At 40.8% G+C, this 18,283-nt stretch overlaps 1 protein-coding gene across 4 annotated transcripts in view; it reads left to right on the plus strand.

The window, feature by feature from the left end:
• LEKR1 (leucine, glutamate and lysine rich 1) overlaps window positions 1-18,283 on the plus strand; it is a 172,680-nt gene that overhangs the window by 61,682 nt on the left and 92,715 nt on the right. For 3 of the 4 annotated variants that reach the window (XM_004598568.2, XM_058661480.1, XM_058661481.1), the window contains exon 6: window positions 13,363-13,548. In XM_004598568.2, coding sequence (XP_004598625.2) covers window positions 13,363-13,548 — 186 coding nt within the window. Of the gene's footprint in view, window positions 1-13,362; window positions 13,549-18,283 lie in introns of those variants that run through there. The other variant, XM_058661482.1, reaches the window with a different exon arrangement.

The following is an 18,283-nucleotide window of genomic DNA, read 5'->3' on the forward strand; positions in this document are numbered from 1 at the left end:
CTATGATGAGAATTCTAATTACCTTCTTAAGCCTCCTATTGTTTGGTAGAGTGCATGGCAATTAAGATCTGTTTTATTCCTAAAATTAGAAAATTAAAGGGAAGGTAAAAGATAAGCCATGGTGAATTTATATTGAGCTGTGGCCAAAAGCCTGCTTATTTTTATCAAATATACTAGTTTTTGCTTAAAGAATTTTTTCTTAATGGCTGAGTAGCACTAGGTCATCCTTCCCATAGATTTATGAATGAAATAGCTACCAAAAATGTTAGTGACCAAAACCAGGCACATGATGGAAGTACTATCAGAAATTGAAAAAGGCATATTAGTAAGTGGAAGATAAAAATCTGAAAAGGCTGCCTATTATATTAATACATCAATATAACTCTTGAAAAAACAGAACTATGAAACAATAAAAAGATCAGTGGTTGCCAAGAATTCTACACAGCGAAGACTGAAGAAGTGTGCCACAGAGGATTTTTGAAACTATTCTGATACTGTGGGAGTGGATGCATGCCACATACAGTTGTTAAAACCCGTAGAACATACAACACAACAATGAAACCTAGCATCAACTCTGAATTTGGGGTGATGATTTTGTGCAGTGTTGGCTCTTTGATTATAACAAAGCATCCACTCAGGTGTAGGATATCGGTATTAGAGGAAGTTATACATGTATGAAGACAGTATCTGAGAGTTTTTCCAACCAGTTTAGCTGTGAATCTAAAACTGCTAAAAAAATTAGCGTATTAAAATAGAATTTTAAAAAGTTGAACAAAGAACATGACTTTGGGTGGATTCCCTCTGGAGAAAGGCAAGGGCACATCTTGTTCCATGCGGGCAAACGAACAATCTGATAGAAATCTGTCGTCTTTATGGCCTGACGTGGGACAGGAAGATCAAGGTCGCTGTGGCCACTGAGATGTGAGGGTGTATTCCAGAAAAGAAGCCAGAGAGGGAGAAATGACATGTTATTATCCTTTTTCCAAATCTTATGTCATATCCTGACATTTACTCAGGAAGGCTCAAGACAGCCCATACAGGACTAAAACAATTGGTAGTTCTGCGCTTACCTACCCTAGATGAGACTGATTCTACAGTTTAACTGATAACTAAATTAGCCACTTGTTAGCACAAAACACTACAAAAGTTCAGTACTGTTAGGAGGAACCTAACAAAATCCAGAGTCTCCATAGCATAATATCTACAACTATCTAGATACTATTCAGAATAAATTGTCCTTTGAAAAAAACAGGAAAATACTTCTCATACTCAAAGAGTATACCATCGCTAGAGACCAAACCCAGGTTGACCCAAATGAAAAAATTAGCTGACCAGAATATTAAACCAACTACTTACAACTGTGATCAAGGACATAAAGGAAAATATGCTAGTAATGAATAAAAAGAATATCTCAGTGAGAAAATGAAAAAGGAAAAAATGGAAATAGGCATTATAGAAATATGAAAACTGATGAAGTATACTTCCTCCAACTGTGTTGCTGGAAGAATGGATAGCATGATGTTCACACAGAGCTCAGCCTGGCTAAGGATCACCCAGAAACTACAGATGTTTTTTCACTGTAACTCTTACGTCAAATGTCGATTCTCTGAAAGGATCTCTCCTGGTCATCCCAAAGTGATCTTCCTTTATATTTCTTCTTTCAGGTTTTAGTTTTAATATTTGTCCCCAGGAGAAATATGATCTGCTTGTGACTTATTTACTGCCAGGTTCTCCCTTCTAGACCCAATATTCATTGAGGAAAGCAGCTTTGATTGCTTTCCGGAATGCTTTGTTTGGAAGGTTCTTGGAAAATTCTGCCTGTGACATAGGAGATGCTGCGCGCAGTGTGTGCAGCCGATAGTGAAGGAGAAAATAGCCTCAAATTTCAAAAATGATGTTACAGATCGTTGTATATATGTATACATGTACGCCTCTGAGTATTTTTTAAAGATTTTATTTATTTTTAGTGAAAAGTCAAATATACAGAGAGGAAGATCTTTTATCCGCTGATTCATTCCCCAGGTGGCTGCAACGGCCAGAGCTGATCCGAAGCCAGGAGCCTGGAGCCTCTTCCGGGTCTCTCATGCAGATACAGGGTCCCAAAGCTTTGGGCCGTCCTCAATTGCTTTCCCAGGCCACAAGCAGGGAGCTGGATGGGAAGCAGGGCTGCCTGGACACAAACCAGCGCCCATATGGGATCCTGCCATGTGCAAGGCAAAGACTTCAGCCACTAGGCTACCACACTGATGATTTTCTAAAGTATTTTGGTAATTCTCACATATTCTGTAATCTGGGAAGAGAAACTTCATATTTATAAGCTGAACTTGCCTGAAAGATAAGAACAATGTGTGCGTTATTATGAGTACAATTATTATTTGGATTATTAATTCTGTTTCGGAAGTGTTTTATTGAACTTCTAAGGGGTAAATATATAACAACTTAGTTCTCTTTTCTTCTCAAAATAGAAAGTGTTTAAGCAAAAATGTAAAAACTACAGAAAAAAGGGCTAAAAAAGTTGGCATTGTCTGTGATCTTCTATAAAACTTTCTAAGCTTGTTTTCCCTGCACATATTTACATTGAACTAGGGTCATTCCAACTGTGTTGACATAGTATTTTATTATAGAAATGTGTTTTATTCAAGTGGTTTTCAAGTTTGTGGACATTTAGACTGCTCATAGTTTTTGCTGTTACAGCTAGGCCTCAGCGAGCGTATTTGCACATACATCTTTATGATATTGTTCCTTTTTTTTTTTTTACTTTATGTAATCAATTCCTGAAAGAAATACCAGAGTGGACGTGTACACAATTTTGCTTTTTGTTTGTAGATAATGCTTATATTTTACATTTTATTTTCACGTAAGAAGAAAGGAGTGAGTTTTCAACCTTTGGCTTTTTTATTTACCATGGGAGTAAATTACTTCTGCTGCGGGAGTTGGAAACCTTTTAAAAGGTCCCCATGGTGATTGCATAACTGAGGTGGAGATAGGTCTGTGGGCCGGGATATTCAGTTCCCAAGCAAGAGCTCAGTGCACGTGACAAATGGAGCATGTGAAACTGAAGCTTTATTACGCTGAGAGTCGTTTTCTCCTTCCCGAGTGCCATTGGCATGATCACAGCGTAGGGCGTGGATGTGCAGGCGCGTTCACAGGCAGGTGCAAAATCCGGAGGAGGCTGATGCTTGTTGCCCTTTTAGTTTCTTTCATCAGTTAAAACACTTTGAATTCAGCAGCAGCACTAGTAAGCAGGTACATACAATTTCAAAAGAAGGAATTTTAAGTAAATAATAAACATATGTGATATCTCCAAAGGTTAATTTGGGTAAAGCTTGGAAAACTAGCACCCCTACAGAGGAAAATATCACCGGGAATCTAAGCAGGTTTTAGGCTTGACTGAACATGCCTGAATAGCACATGAAATATGCCGGTAGCCTCTTGTTCAGTTGATAGCATTTTGTGTAGATGGAGGTAAATATACCATTAAAATTAATCTTACATGTTTGAACATATCAGCCAGAACCTTGAAATTGCAAATGTGGCTTATGTTACACGTATTTCTTTCGGATAATGTTGCTACAGAGAAATAGTGAATTGAATTTTCCAAACTTAAAAAAAAAACTTTAAAAAATATTAAATTTTATAAGCTAGTCAATTTTACAAAAATAAGGACAGTATGATTCATATTTGAAGAGTATTGTCCACAGTCATACCTATTGTTTTCTATTCTTGGTTCACTATTATATTTATGCTTTATGTAAATTTAATAAGGAAAGTCTGTTGCAAATCACCAGTGTTAGAACTCTAGGTAAGAATTTGGCAGAATCCGGAGGGTGATGGGGCTTCTTAGAGCCTTTCCCTTTTACAACCCTGTCTAGCAGACTGGAGAAAGACCACACAAGCCACTGTGTTTGTGCCAGCCTGTGTTGCCTTCTGTCCTGTACGTGTCAATTCTCTATGTATTTTTAGATAAAAAATTCACTATCTGCTCTGTATATTTTCTAGAAAATATTAATTGTTTCAAAAAAAGTGTGACAGGGAGGGAGAGACAGAGAGATCTTGGTCCACGCCCAGACTGGCCCAGCACAACATCTGGAGCTGGCATGCCAAATCCCAGGCCATCCTGGTCTCCCACATGGACAGCGGACCCGGGCACGTGAGCCATGCCCTGCTGCCTTCCGGAAGCATCGGCAGAAAGCTGCATTGGCGGTAGCGCTGTTGGGACTTGAACTGACATTGCTAGCAGCGGCTCAATCCACTGCAGCACAACAACGGCTCCTTCAGTTCTTTTTCCCAAGATGTACAGGTATCCTGAGAGCAGGGCTGCCCCAGCTGTAGGCAGCTGCCTTGGTTGCCTCGTGCTTAGGAAAGTGTTATGCTGCTGGGAGAAAAGCAGGCAACAGCTGGCAGACATTCTGGTCCTGGTAAACACCACATTTGTTTTAACTGTAACAGTATGCCAGCATAGTTGCCTATTCTGTTTATTTCATTTCATTTCATTTTTATTTTTAAGATACATTATGTGGGGAAGTTGACTCTGGGACCCACACTGCTACAACCACGGGGCCGGGGCTTGGGGGCCTTGGCAGAAGACATCCCCTGGAGCCCAAATCAGCAGGAGAGCTTCTGATTACCTGGGGAAGTGACTCTGGGGATATGTGGGAGTGAGGGCTGTCAAGGGGGTGCTTTAAGGTGTGGACTGATTTCTGGGGCTCCCATGGACTTGGCCACTACACTCAAAGGTCAACAAGCTGAGACTGTGTGACTTAGAGAGGGAAAACTGGAAGGCATGATGTCTGATCAGATCCATGCATCCACCCATGTGGGAGACCTGTGCTAGGCTTTGTGGCATTGCCACCTGGCAGGGCTGGGCCACAGTACCAGTTAGTGAGTGTTGAGGAAGGGGATGGCCGCGCAATGCTAGACCTTGACACCCAAAAGAACTAGGCCTGGGGGCAGAATCTGTAGGGGATATGTGAGCTCACTACGTGGGTCTGCAGTGCCCAGTGGTTTACATGAGAGCTGGGGTTATTGATGGGCAGAGCTAGGTAAACCATGGAACTCACTGACACTCAGGGGAACTGGGGTTGGGAATGGGCCAGGTTGAACCAGGCTGTAGCGCCTATGGTCACACCTGAGAAATGAGTCCAGGGAAGGCTGGACCACACTCCCTGCCAGCACATGCAAAGGCTGGGACTGCAGGCGGACGAGGCCTGGCAGAACCTAGTACCTGCCGACATGACAGATCCAGGTCTGGGAGTGGGCCTGGTGAGGAGCTCCTCTACTATGCCACAACTCCCACTGAGGAGTAAGAGAGGAGGAGCTGGGAGTGGGCTAAGCCAGGCACGGATACTTCACTTGTCAACCTGTATACGGGCTGGCTTGGGCTGGGATGTGGAGGACCAGACTGGGCCCTAATACCCACTGGCATGTACAGGAGCCAGAATAGGGCAAGGGTCACACTAGGCTAGGCTACTTCATCTGTTGATTCACGAGAGAGCCAAGGATAGAGGCAGACCGGGCAGGGTTAGGCTGCAGCACCCATCAGTGAAGAGCTGGGACTGGGGGAAGGACGGGCCAGGCCAGGCTGTGGCATACACAGGCAAGTGCCATGACTGGGCACAGGCTGCTTTGAAGCACCAGTCAACGTGTGCAAAATCCTGGTTGGGAAAGGGTAGGGGAACTAAGGGGACCCCCTTGCTAGGCTATGATTCCCATAGGTGAGTGTGAGTGTCGGGGCTAAGGTGTGGACTGGGTGAACATGGTTGCAATACCCCAGGCATGTGAGCTTGGTCCAGGGATGGGATGGGCTGTGATAGGCTCCAGCACATGCTGGTACTCACTAGAGCCAGAGTAGGTGCAGGATGGGCTGGGTTAGGTTGTGGCAACTGCTGGTCCACATTAGAACTGGATCTGGGGGTGGGCTGGCAGGACTGGGCTGTAGCCCCTGCTGGTGAGAACCAGAATGGGTGTGGGCTGATCAAGCAGGGCTACAGGGCCCACTGGTGAATGCCAGGACAGGAGGCAGGCCATGTCAGGCTGGGCTGAGCATGCCAGATCCAGAGCTGGGAGCTGGTCTGACAAGGGGACTTGGGAAACTCCTTTGTGCTTCGACCCATCCCACCCTAGCCAGTGGCCCATGTGGGTATCTATCCTTCTCAACTATGTGAACAGCATAAAAAAAAATAGAGCCCAGTGCAATAGCGTAATGGTTAAGGTCCTCGCCTTGAACGCACAGAGATCCCATATGGGTGCCGGTTCTAATCCCGGCAGCTCCACTTCCCATCCAGCTCCCTGCTTGTGGCCTGGGAAAGCAGTTGAGGACGGCCCAAAGCCTTGGGACCCTGCACCCGCGTGGGAGACCTGGAAGAAGTTCCTGGCTCCTGGCTTCGGATTGGCAAGTACTGGCCGTTACAGCTCACTTGGGGAGGAAGATCTTCCTCTCTGTCTCTCCTCCTCTCTGCACAACTGCCTTTCCAATAAAATAAAATAAATCTTTAAAAATAAATAAATAAAAATAGGGCCCAGCACGATGACTGAATTGCAAGTGTCGCGATCCCACATGGGCAGCAGTTTGTGTCCTGACTGCTCCAGTCCCATCCAGCTCCCAGCTTGTGGCCTGGCTGAGTAGTGAAGGGTGGCCCAAGTCCATGGGACCCTGCACCCATGTAGAGCCCTGGAAGAAGCTTCTAGCTTTTGGTTCCTCTGGCTTCAGATCAGGAATGAACCAGCAGATGGAAGAGCTTCCTTTCTTTCTCTCCTCTCTATAAATCTGCTTTTCCAGTAAAAATAAATCTTTAAAAAACGAAAGAAAATTAAATAAAGAAGCAGGACTGTAGAGCCAGAAAGCTGAGGCTCACATCCAAGTTCTGCTGCTCACAATACAGTGTCCGCATCCGGAAACTGGAAAAAAACACCCCCACAATCTGCCTAATACAGTAGAAATTAAAATATCCTACCTGCTAATATTTTATGCTTGCTTATTCTAAGGTTCCTCTGCTTTCTGCTGTATTAAATTCTTCACATACATTTTATAAGTTTTAATTAGTGTGAGCGTATAGCTTTTTTCCTAAGTAAAGGATAAAAGTCAATATCTTTCACTGTTGGCTTCTTTAGAAATCTGTGTATCAGATCCACAAAAACAAACTCAACTGCTTCGTAAAGAGTTCACAAGCAGTTCAGTGGAGGAGGGCTATCCTTTCAACAGGTGCCGGAGCACTTACAGATCATAGAGAATAAAAAAGCATTGACCTTACATCTTATACAAAAAGTAACTCAAAATAGGCCAGAGATTGCAAGTGCTGAGACATACGATAGATCCATTTTTAGTTTTAGAGGAAGTCGTAAAATGATTTTTCTACATTGATGTATTTTTTTACATTCCTACCTACATAATAGGAATGATCTAGTTTTCTGATCCTTGACAACACTTGGTGTGGTAAGACTTTTTAAATTTTAGACATTCAAGAAATGTGTGGAAGTATTTCACTGTGGTTTCATTTTGCATTTCCTTGGTAGTTAATGGTGTTGAACTTTCTTATGTATTTTTGTCCTCTTTATGAAGGAAAATAAGTGAGGTCATTGTCATGGGCCCCATGGGGTCCAACCTCACCAGGGCCATAAGAAGAAATTTTTTTTTAAGAAGAAAATTTTTGAAAGATTATTTAAGTAAAGTGACAGAGAGAAAGTGATCCTACATCTACTCCATCTTCACCTCCCGAATGATTGCAACACCTGTGGCTGGTCTGGGCTGAAGCCAGAGTTGCTCCTATGTGGGTGACAGGGCCCAAGCACTTGGGCCACCCTCTGCTTCTCTCCCAGGTGCATTAGCAGGGAGTTGGATCAGAAGAGGAACACCCAGAATTAAACCAGCAGTTCCAGATGGAATGCTAGCATTGTAGGCAGTGGCTCAATCTCTGCCAAAAGACCGACCTCAAGAAATATTTACACGTTTACCTACAGAAGGGGGACCAGAACGAAACAGGGAGAAGGCAGCATATGCAGGCAAGGAGAGAGACCTGGACCAAATCTTTGCTTCATCACTCAAAGCAGCCTGCAAATCGGGTGCAGTGCCTTTAAGATGCCAGTGATGTTCTTTACAGAGCTAGTGAAGGCAATCTTAAAGTCAGTGCAACTCAAAAATGAGTCAAAGGCTTAAATAGGATACTTAAAAATTACAAACCCATTAGAAGAAAATGAGGTAGCACCTCAATTTCAGAGTATAAGTGGTAATTTTATAAACAAGACCCCGAAAGCACAGGTAACAAAATGCAGCCAGACAAATGGAGATCAGACTACAAAGATTCTGCACAGCAAAGGAAATAGCAGAGTGAAAAAGCAACTTACAGAATAGCCAGAAATATTTATAAATTATCAGATACAAAGTCAATACTTAAAAAATATACTAGATACTACAAAAAGTTTGTGGAAAAACTGAACTAAAAGGTAAGACAGCTGTGGACAGTTGGTCTAGTGGTTATATGATACTGATTAGGAGTGCCTAGGTGTGCTCTTCGGCTATACTGCCTGATCCCAGTTTCCTGTTCGTGCGACAATCATGGCTCAAGTAATTGGGTTCCTGCCACCTGTGTGGACAAACTGGATTAAGTTCTCAGCTCCCAGCTTTGACCCTGGGGCAGCCATTTGGACTGTGAACCAACACATGTAAGCTCTCTGTGTGTGCGTCTACCTCTGTAAATATGCTTCTAAAACTGAAAAAAAAAAAAAAAAAAAAGGGCAAGGCCAAAATGAAAAGGATTGAAAAGCATACATTGTTTCTTCATTTTTCATGAATTTTTTAAAGATTTATTTATTTTTATTGGAAAGGCGGATATACATAGAGGAGGAGAGACAGAGAGGAAGATCTTCCATCCGATGATTCACTCCCCAAGTGAGCGCAACGGCCGGTGCGCCGATCCGAAGCCAGGAACCTGGAACCTCTTCCAGGTCTCCCACACGGGTGCAGGATCCCAAGGCTTTGGGCCATCCTCAACTGCTTTCCCAGGCCACAAGCAGGGAGCTGGATGGGAAGTGGAGCTGCCAGGATTAGAACCGGCGCCCATATGGGATCCTGGCACGTTCAGGGCGAGGACTTTAGCCGCTAGGCCACATCACCAGGCCCATTTTTCATGAATTTTTGTGGATCCTTCATATGCATAGATTTCAACCTTTATGACAAGTAAAATAAATTTTATTTTCAAGAACTTTCTGAAGTATCCTTATAAAAGGAATTAAATGAAGTTAGCAACCAAAAACCCAAATGCTCTAGTTTTAAAATGGGCAAATAATCTAAGTAGACATTTCTCAAAATAAGAAATGTAAATGACCTACACATACATTAAAAGTGCTCAGGAAAATGCAAATTGAAACCATAATGGGGTATCATCTTACCCTAGTAAGAAAGCCTATTATTAAAAAGACAAAACAAAAAGTTTGTGAAAATATGGATAAAACGAAATTCTTATACCCTGTTGGTGGAAAGGCAAATTAAAAATAGGCATTACAGAAAACAGTGTGGAGGTTTCTCAAAAACTGAAAATGAATCTACTATATGGTCCAACTATTCTACTTCTGGGTAGATATCAAGAGGATATTGATTGGCATATCACAGGGATAATTGTGCTCCATATTTACACCAACAGCATTATTCGCAATATCCAAGATATGGGATAGCTTGAGGTGTCCATGATGAATAAATGGGTAGAAAAATGCACTGTTGGGACCAGCGTGGTAGCCTAGTGGCTGAAGTCCTTGCCTTTCATGCATTGGGATCCCATGTGGGTGCCAGTTCGTGCACAGGCAGCTCCGCTTCCCATCCAGCTCGCTGCTGTGGCCTGGGAAAGCAGCCGAGGACAGCCCAAAGCCTTTGGATGCTGCACCCATGTGTTAGACCTGGAAAAAGCTCCTGGCTCCTGGCTTCAGATCAGCTCAGCTCTCGCCATTCCGGCCACCTGGGGAGTGAGTCATCAGAAGGAAGATCTTCCTCTCTGTGTCTCTTCTTCTCTGTAAATCTGATTTTCCAATAAAAAGAAACAAAAACTCTTCTTAAAAAAAAAAAAGGAAATGCACTGTGTATGCCTGATACCATTCAGCCATAAAAAAATGAAATCCTGTCATTTGCATTAAAATGAGCAGAAATGAAGTCATTATGTTATTAAAATAAGCCAAGCACAGATGTTGTCACTCTATATGTAGATACTAGAAAAAGAAGCTAAAATGATTTGTGGAGTTTGGTTGGGAAGGCAAGAGGAGGGAGAAATACAGGGGAGACAGACAGTAGACACCGTAACACAGTTAGGTGGGAGGAATAGGTTCCTCTGCTCCAGGTCTCAGTTGACATTAGCCCACAATAATGTGTTGCATGTTATTGAAAAATTAGAAGAGGTCTCGGATTCCAAACATAAACAATAGATGGGAATGCTAACTACCATGCTTTACTCCATAGATGTCATATAAAATACCTTGAAATACACTGCATCCCATAAATACATGTAATTATTGTGTCAATCATAATATACAGTTTTTGTGAAATGTAAAAATAAAAAGGTTGTATATGAGGAGGCCATTTAGAAGCTTCGATCAGCAATGCCTTTAGTAATTTAGTAGGTATTTATTGAGCTGCTCCTTTAGTATGTCACGGTACAAATTTGAGGGGTAATAAAGTAAATAAGGTACTATCTAAGGCCTATACAAAGTGCAATACAAACAATATAAACAGATTTCAGTTCCAGAAGATCAAGGTCACTTCAAGATTTCTCTCTAAGTAGCTTTTGAACTATGGTAAGGAAAAAATATAGGAGGTGGTGGGGGTGATCCTGAGGTGAGAAGGCCCAAAGTGGGTACAGTGGCCATCATGGGTTAATATGGTGGGAAAAGAACTTGTGGGCCCCAGATTGGGACATAGAATAGACAAGGATGGAATTATGTAATAGTGAAGGCAGGACTGACCCCTTGACACCAGGATGGCCATAGGCACGGGAATGTTTAGTCTGTCATGGGTGAGCTCATATGCTCCACTCATTGGAAGCCTGATAGGGTCTGTCAGTTTTGAAATCTTGCTGGACTCTTACATTTGTAAGAATATATTTTACAAATAAACTTGTATCACAGGTTCATGTTCTTTTACTGCGAACTGGAAAGTCACACTGACATGAGTAGTTATTTTAGAGATAGCAGTGTATGCTAACGGGCTGCTAACCTAAGCAGTGTCATTTTGGCAAGCAATAAAACAGGTGACAGCATGTGTGTGCTGCTCTGTGGTGTCATTCTGACTTAAACATAGACTGATATGATTACAGTGTGGTACAGTCTATTCAGTCACAAGAAGCCACCTTTATGGCAACAAAAATATACAGGCTTTTTTTTTTTAATACACAGACTTTTGGCATGAAGGAGAACTAACTTTCTTAGTTTCTTTATGTCCTTTCTAATAGTTTTAAGATTTGATATTGTATTTTAAGTTTTCTTTCACACAAATGATGCCAAGTCCTAAGATTTTTAGAAACATATAGCTCTTCTTAGGAGAAAAACTTCCTACAGACAGTAATCATTGTTTTGTAGTAGAATTCTGTTTATTTGGTCTTTGCCAGTTTATTTATCCAAGTTTTCCTTTTTGATGTGGTTGTACAAATGAAGAAGGCACGCTATGCTCACACTCCGGGTCTCAATAAATGACATGTTGTTCTCTCCTGATACACCTTCTGCCCATATGTATTAGTCAGTTTTTCATTATTTTAACTAACATACCTGGAAGGAGCTTCCTGGGGGGAAAAAGGGTTTATGTCAGGTTACAGTTTTGGAAATTCATAATTGAGGTGGAACGGTCCCATTTGTCTGATGTCTGTTGGAGGCTGGCAGGAGTGGATGTGTGTGGAGGAATTAATCTCATGGTGATCCAAGAAGCAGGGACAAGCAAGGCTGAGCTCAGCTTCAACAACCAACTTTCCAACCTTCTCTTGAGAACCACCTACCAACCGGCAGCCCCCTAATGACCTGAAGACCCCTCCCTGGTGCCACCTCCTTGCTATGATTAGATCAAGTCTCTACCCTAATCCATCCATCATTAGTATTAAGCCATTAACTGCTTACATAAGATACAGGGGCTTAGAGATTAAATGAGTTTGAGGATCCAAGTCCTGTTCAATTTATAACACGAAGGAAAGACATTTTGCTTTTCTGTCCTTGAGCCACATGTTTGGTCATGTTCATCACCACCCCTGAAGACACACTGTCTTTTCTGTGCTTGTTTGATCTGGCTCACTGTTTTCCTGTTACCAGGTACTGGCCACATGGTGTCTGATGCCATGTTTGTCCCATCCCTCTACAGTGGCCTTCACTGGCCCGTGTGACAGCTCTGTCTGCTCTGGGAGCTCCCAAAGCAGTGAGTGAAGGCAGCCTCTTTGGGCATCTTATTCTGTGCTGAATCATCACCCAGCCCCTTAATGGATGGCCAGTGAGTTAGCGGGAGTTTCATGTAGATCACATCTTCATCAGTTCAACTAATTGTTGTACAAATTTCATAGTATTTTATTATAGTTTGTATGTGTTCTTTTGTTTTAATGGTAGTTTATTGCAACAGAGTTGAAAATGTCATTGAAGGGCGAACTTGACAGTTATCATTCCGAAGAATAATGCATTCATCTCATGAAATTATATAAAATTAATCTACATAGAACCATGGCAACATGTTTTTTTTGAACTTACTCTAAGTTCAAATCTACCTAGAACCATGGCAACATGTTTTTTTTTAACTTACTCTAAGTAGATAAAGAGAAGACATTGCTATGATAAATTCTGTTCTTGCTTTGGGTGACAATATTAAACCTATCAAAATGTAATTGTTGAATAAAAATTTCTGCCCATAAATTTATTAGTTTTAAGGGTCTAACTCCTTGGAGTCCTTTACATATATACTACCTTTCTTAATCATTTGTATGGAATGTATTCTAGTTACTTTCTTAGAGATGCTACCTAGTCAGCCAGCTCCTTCTGCCACGTTTAAATTTACCTATCTGACTCACATTGCCAAAAAAGCATTGTAATTCCACTAAAACTCAGAGCATTATACAGCTATTTGTTATTCATTGATGCATATTTTAAAAAGCCAACTGTATTGTTTTTCAAACGCAAATTAAAGGCTAATAAAAAAACTAACAGAAGATTTGATGCATCATTTAGCAACACAATTTTTCTTCCTTTTCAGAATCACTGTTAGTTTTAAATCTCATGTTTTGGTTAGGTATCATTGTAATCTCAGAAATGCCATATTAGCTTTCGGCTCTTATTTTGCTAAAAGAAATAAATCAGTTTTTGGTGAAATGTTTTCGGATTCAGTGTTGCCCATTTGTAAACTTTGAATTTTTTTTACAGAAATAGACAGACTAAATAAAAGCCTGACAATGTCACAGAGAAGTAAGTTTTGCCTTGAAGAGGAAATGAAAAACCTGAGATTGTTGTCAGATGCAGCTCTATTGAGGTCTCAGCAGATCGAGACATCGAAACAACAGGAAGTGAACCTGCAGGCCAGATGCCATGAGTTTCAAAAAGAAGTACTAGGTAAAGAGAGCTATTTTTTTGTTATTAATGACTAGATATAAGAAGGAAATATCTGAACTTTTTTCTTACAACAAAATCTTGTTTTAATTGTTCTGCGTTACAGATATGCCTAGTGAATAGTAGTTGATGATAGCTGTGATTAATGTTGGCTGTCAGCCCTTCCACTTAGCCTTTTAAAGTGCGAAGTAGTCAATGTGCGAAAGATGTTTCAAGTACAAAGCAAGATCAGAAAAACAAAGTTAAATTTACTTGGATGTGTTGTTATACCTATTGGATTAGTGGTTTAGGAAAGTGAAGGAAGATACAGTATGTATGATGAGTCTAAATTTTTTTATTTTTAATATTTCCTGAATTTTTAAAAATTATACAAAGTGTTGAAACTACGATTATTGATTGTGGTGCTTTCTATACTTTTTATTGTGTCAAAAATATATGGCATTACTTTTTTTATTTTCAAGATTGATTATCAGAAATGCAAAAAGACAGGGAAAGGGAGAGAGAGATGCAGAGTGAGAAGAAGAGAGGGAGAGAGAACGATGGGGGAGCAGGGAAGAAGGTACCTTCCGTCTGCTGGTTCACTTCCCAAATGGTCATAATGGCCACAGCTGGGTCAGGCCAGTGCGGGGATCCAGGAACTCCACTCAGGCTTTCCTAGTGAGCACAGCAGGCCAAGGGGTTAGACCATCTGCAGGTGCGTTTGCAGGGGTGGATGCTGTTATGGTGGCTTAACCCATTGTGCTACAACACCAACCCCAGCCTCAACTACCCTAAAGTGCACATGTCAGCAGTGTTGCTACATTTGCATTTTCTGTAACAGATCTCGAGAGAACTTTTTCATCTTGCAAAACTGAAACTGAGCACTATTTCTATCCTCTCATTTTTGACAACTACATTTCCACTTCCCATTTCTCTAAGTTCATCATTTTTGTAATCCACATGTATGAGATCATATTAGATTTGCATTTCTGTATCTGAAGCATTTGACATTGCACATGTCTTCCAGGTTCATCCAAGTTGGAGATTTGTGTTTTTGTGTCCATTTTGTCACAAATAGCAGGATATCCTTCTTTTCATGACTAAATCATAAAAATAAATATATTCATATATGTACACATGCATATGTGTATAATCTCAACTCATGAATCAGTAGACACTTAAGTTACTTTCCATATTCTGTCATTTGGCTGTTGTGAATAATCCTGTGATAAACATGGTGTGCAAATAGAGATTGTGTTTTGAATTCTTTCAGATATATATATATATATGTGTGTGTGTATATATGTGTGTGTGTGGATATATATATATATATCCAATTGCTTCTTGGCCTTTTGGCCAAGCGTAGAGAGATAATCCAACTGGAATTGTGACCTATATGCTAGTTCTCTTTTACTGTTGTGAACACCTGCTTGGTATTTTCTATAGTGGCAGTGCCACTTCACATTCCCAAGAGGAGTGTGCAAGGGCTCCAGTTTGTGTTTTCTGTAACACTTGATGTTGTCTCTTCATAATAGCTGTCCTGATGGGTGTGAAGGGGCATGTCACTGTGACTATGATTTGCATTTGTCTTGTGACAATCACTTGATGGCCACTGATGCAAATTCCTTAAAGATTTGCCATCCAAGTCCTTTGCCTTTTTAAAAAGTGTTATTTGGGTCCTTTTGTTGTTGGGTTCTAGAAACGTTTCATAAAATGATGAGCTTCAGCCCCATCTTGGATATGTCATTCTACTCCAGCAATTGCTTTCTCATGCTGTGGGTTGTTTACTTTGACTGGCTGAGGTGTTGGTCTGCTTCTGCTTTCGGTGACAGGTTGGAGAACCACTGCCAGATGAATGTCTTGAAGCTTTTTCCCAAGTTGTCCTAATAGCAAACACGTTTCTAGATAATCTTCTCTTTGCCCACTTGAAAAGGTGAAAATTTTGTTTGTGGAATCTTTGCAAAGCTTTACATTTCTCTTCTAAGGAATGAGTGTCTTCCTAGAAAGTCCAAGGAGCTTCACTTTTACTGGAAGGCAGCAAGGAATAATTGAAAATTGATTACCAAGAGAATAATATAATAAAAGAAGGATTTTAGAAAAATGAATGTGTTAGCAGTGAATGGAGGAGTTTTGAACATCAAGAGATTGCAGCCAAATATCTTTTGCTCTGACCCGGTTCCCAAACTACACATAATGAACTGAAGTAATGGAGGAGAGCCAGGGGGGGAGGAATGTAACATTTCTCAGGTCCTAATTGTGCTAACCACCATGTTAGAATTTTGCATAAATAACCACAGTCCATTTTACAGCAACCATAAAATGCAAATAAAATGATCCCACTTTGCAGAGGAGAAAAGCAAGGCCCAGAAAGTAACATGGCTGGTTCCACAAAGCTGGTAAGTGGCAGTGAGCAAAAGAAAGCAAATCTAGGTGGACTCTAAGGCTCAAGTTTGTTGTGCTGTATGTACTTGACCATCTCCTTGGCTGCAAACAGAAGGCTAAGACTCAAGACCAGGGAAGTGACTATGAGTCTGAGCAGATTCAGGGGAGAAGGCCAAAGAAGGAAGCAGCCATCAGTTAGGTGGTTCTGAAACACCTGGGCCTGGGAGTCTGGTGATGGGCGGGGACCACAGCTGGAGAGCTGCTGGGGCAGATCATGAATCATCAGAGGAGCCTGACAGTGATGTGGAACCAGACACACCTTTGAAAATCAAATCAAATTATAAATAACCAGGAATTCTTATTTTCTGTGAAATTACTTATTTATAAATTGTGACATTTTTCTCGTACTAGAATTTTTAAATAATTTTAGAGCAATTTCTGTAGTATAATTGTCTCCTATACTTGATATTTGCTAGTGCATAATTTACCTGTGTTATGTTAAATGCCACTATGTCAAATATTTTCCTTTGGTATGCCTACCAATAACATTTCCAATTTTATTTAAATCATTAAGTTCTTAAGAATTCATGTTTTATATGGTGTTGGATATAGGGGAATAGCTTATGGTGTAATATTATATGACAATGCTTCAAAAAGTTCATGGGTAGGTGAAATTAAATATTTATTTTGGTGTAAAAAATTTGAAATCCATGCATTTTTTTCATAACACATTTTACACAAACTTTTTAAAACCTCTAAAGTGCATATATTATACTTTATTAAAGATATATTTATTTTTATTTGAAAGTCAGATTTACAGAGAGAAGAATACAAGGACAGGAAAATCTTCCATCTGCTGGTTCATTCCCATAATGGCTGCAATGGCCAGAGCACAGCCAATCAAATCTGATGCCAAGAGCCAGGAATCTCCCTCGCTTTCCCACTTTGGTGCAGGGTCCCAAGGGCCTGAGACATCCTCCACTGCTTTCCCAGGCTATAAGCAGGGAGCTGGATCAGAAGTGGAGCGGCAAGGACACGAACCAGCACCCCTGTAGGCAAGGCCAGTGAAGGATTAGCCTGCCACATCACCATGCTGGTCCCAGATTATATTCTTGCTTCCAAATTAACTTACCTTTCAGTGACATTTTCTGTGGTCAAAACATTTAAAAAACCATGCATACCTCCTTCATATTATCTATTTCCATGAATTTTTGAATACTTCTTATAATTATTTATATTTGGACAAAAAAATCATCCACTTTTATGTTATAGTCCAAGCTTTGTATCATAAAGTGTGTAACCTCTAGAATTTGTCCTGTATCTATCTGTGGTGACACCTGATTTCTGATGTTAATCTTACCTATTTTATCTTCTGATCACACAAGAGCTTTTAAAGAGTTAGCTTTGGTAATTTTAATGTTTTCTACAACTTTTATTTTCTATATTAATTTTCACTTTTATATCTAATAATTACCTCTTCTTAGCATCCTTTTCCTTTTTTCATTTTTTATTTATCTTCTTTTTTTAAATAACAGAAATGCAGACAGACACATATTCCTGAGCACAATTTCCTCTGTCTTGTAGCTTGTAGCTTTTAACATGAACTAGTCTCCCTCTCAGTCCTTGACAAATAATCTGAAAGGACTCAGGCTTTTTTCTTTGCAGGATTATCAGAGTGTATTTCTTGATTTCTGAGTATTGCTTTGGAGAGACTTATTTAATTGCGGTATTCTGATTTCAGAATCTGGCTTGTAAGACCTCTTTGCTTGTAAGCATCTTACTATGTTCAGTTATGTAGGGTTTGTAAATATTCCTTTAAAGTGAAACAAGGTGTAATAATTCTGTGCTTAATGACTGTGGCAGTGTCTTACACAGATGTAGAGTTCTTGCATTCTTTTCCATCAGTGATGTGTAAATGCCAGTGCGTCCCCCTCCTGCCTTCAGTGTTGCTTCTGGCTTTCAGTCTACTGCACCTCTGATGCTGTTTCCTTCAAGCTCATTTTTTTTTCCTCTGAAAGCTTGTTCAGTTACCTGTTTTATTTCCCCCCTCTGCCTCTCTTGTTCATTCTCTCCCTCACTGCTTCTTGGGGCTCAGAAGCACACACAGGAAACACTCATAACCTTTGGTCTGGGACACACAGACTGTAACTCTCCTGCTCCTGAACTAGAACTCTGCCTTATTATGGCTGTTTCTAAACAAAACAAAACAAAAACAAAAACAAAAAAAGCTGTATAGGACAATTCATTGCATGCCAATCAACTGGGCTTGCCATGTCCTGTGCATTTCAAGTGAGCGGTGCCACTCAGCCTCCCCCATGCCTCTGTCACTGGTGGCTGTCGGGAATACCTACACCTTGGCAGCCTCTGCAGCTGCAGG

This window comes from Ochotona princeps, chromosome 3, assembly GCF_030435755.1.
Source record: "Ochotona princeps isolate mOchPri1 chromosome 3, mOchPri1.hap1, whole genome shotgun sequence".
Lineage (NCBI taxonomy): Eukaryota > Metazoa > Chordata > Mammalia > Lagomorpha > Ochotonidae > Ochotona > Ochotona princeps.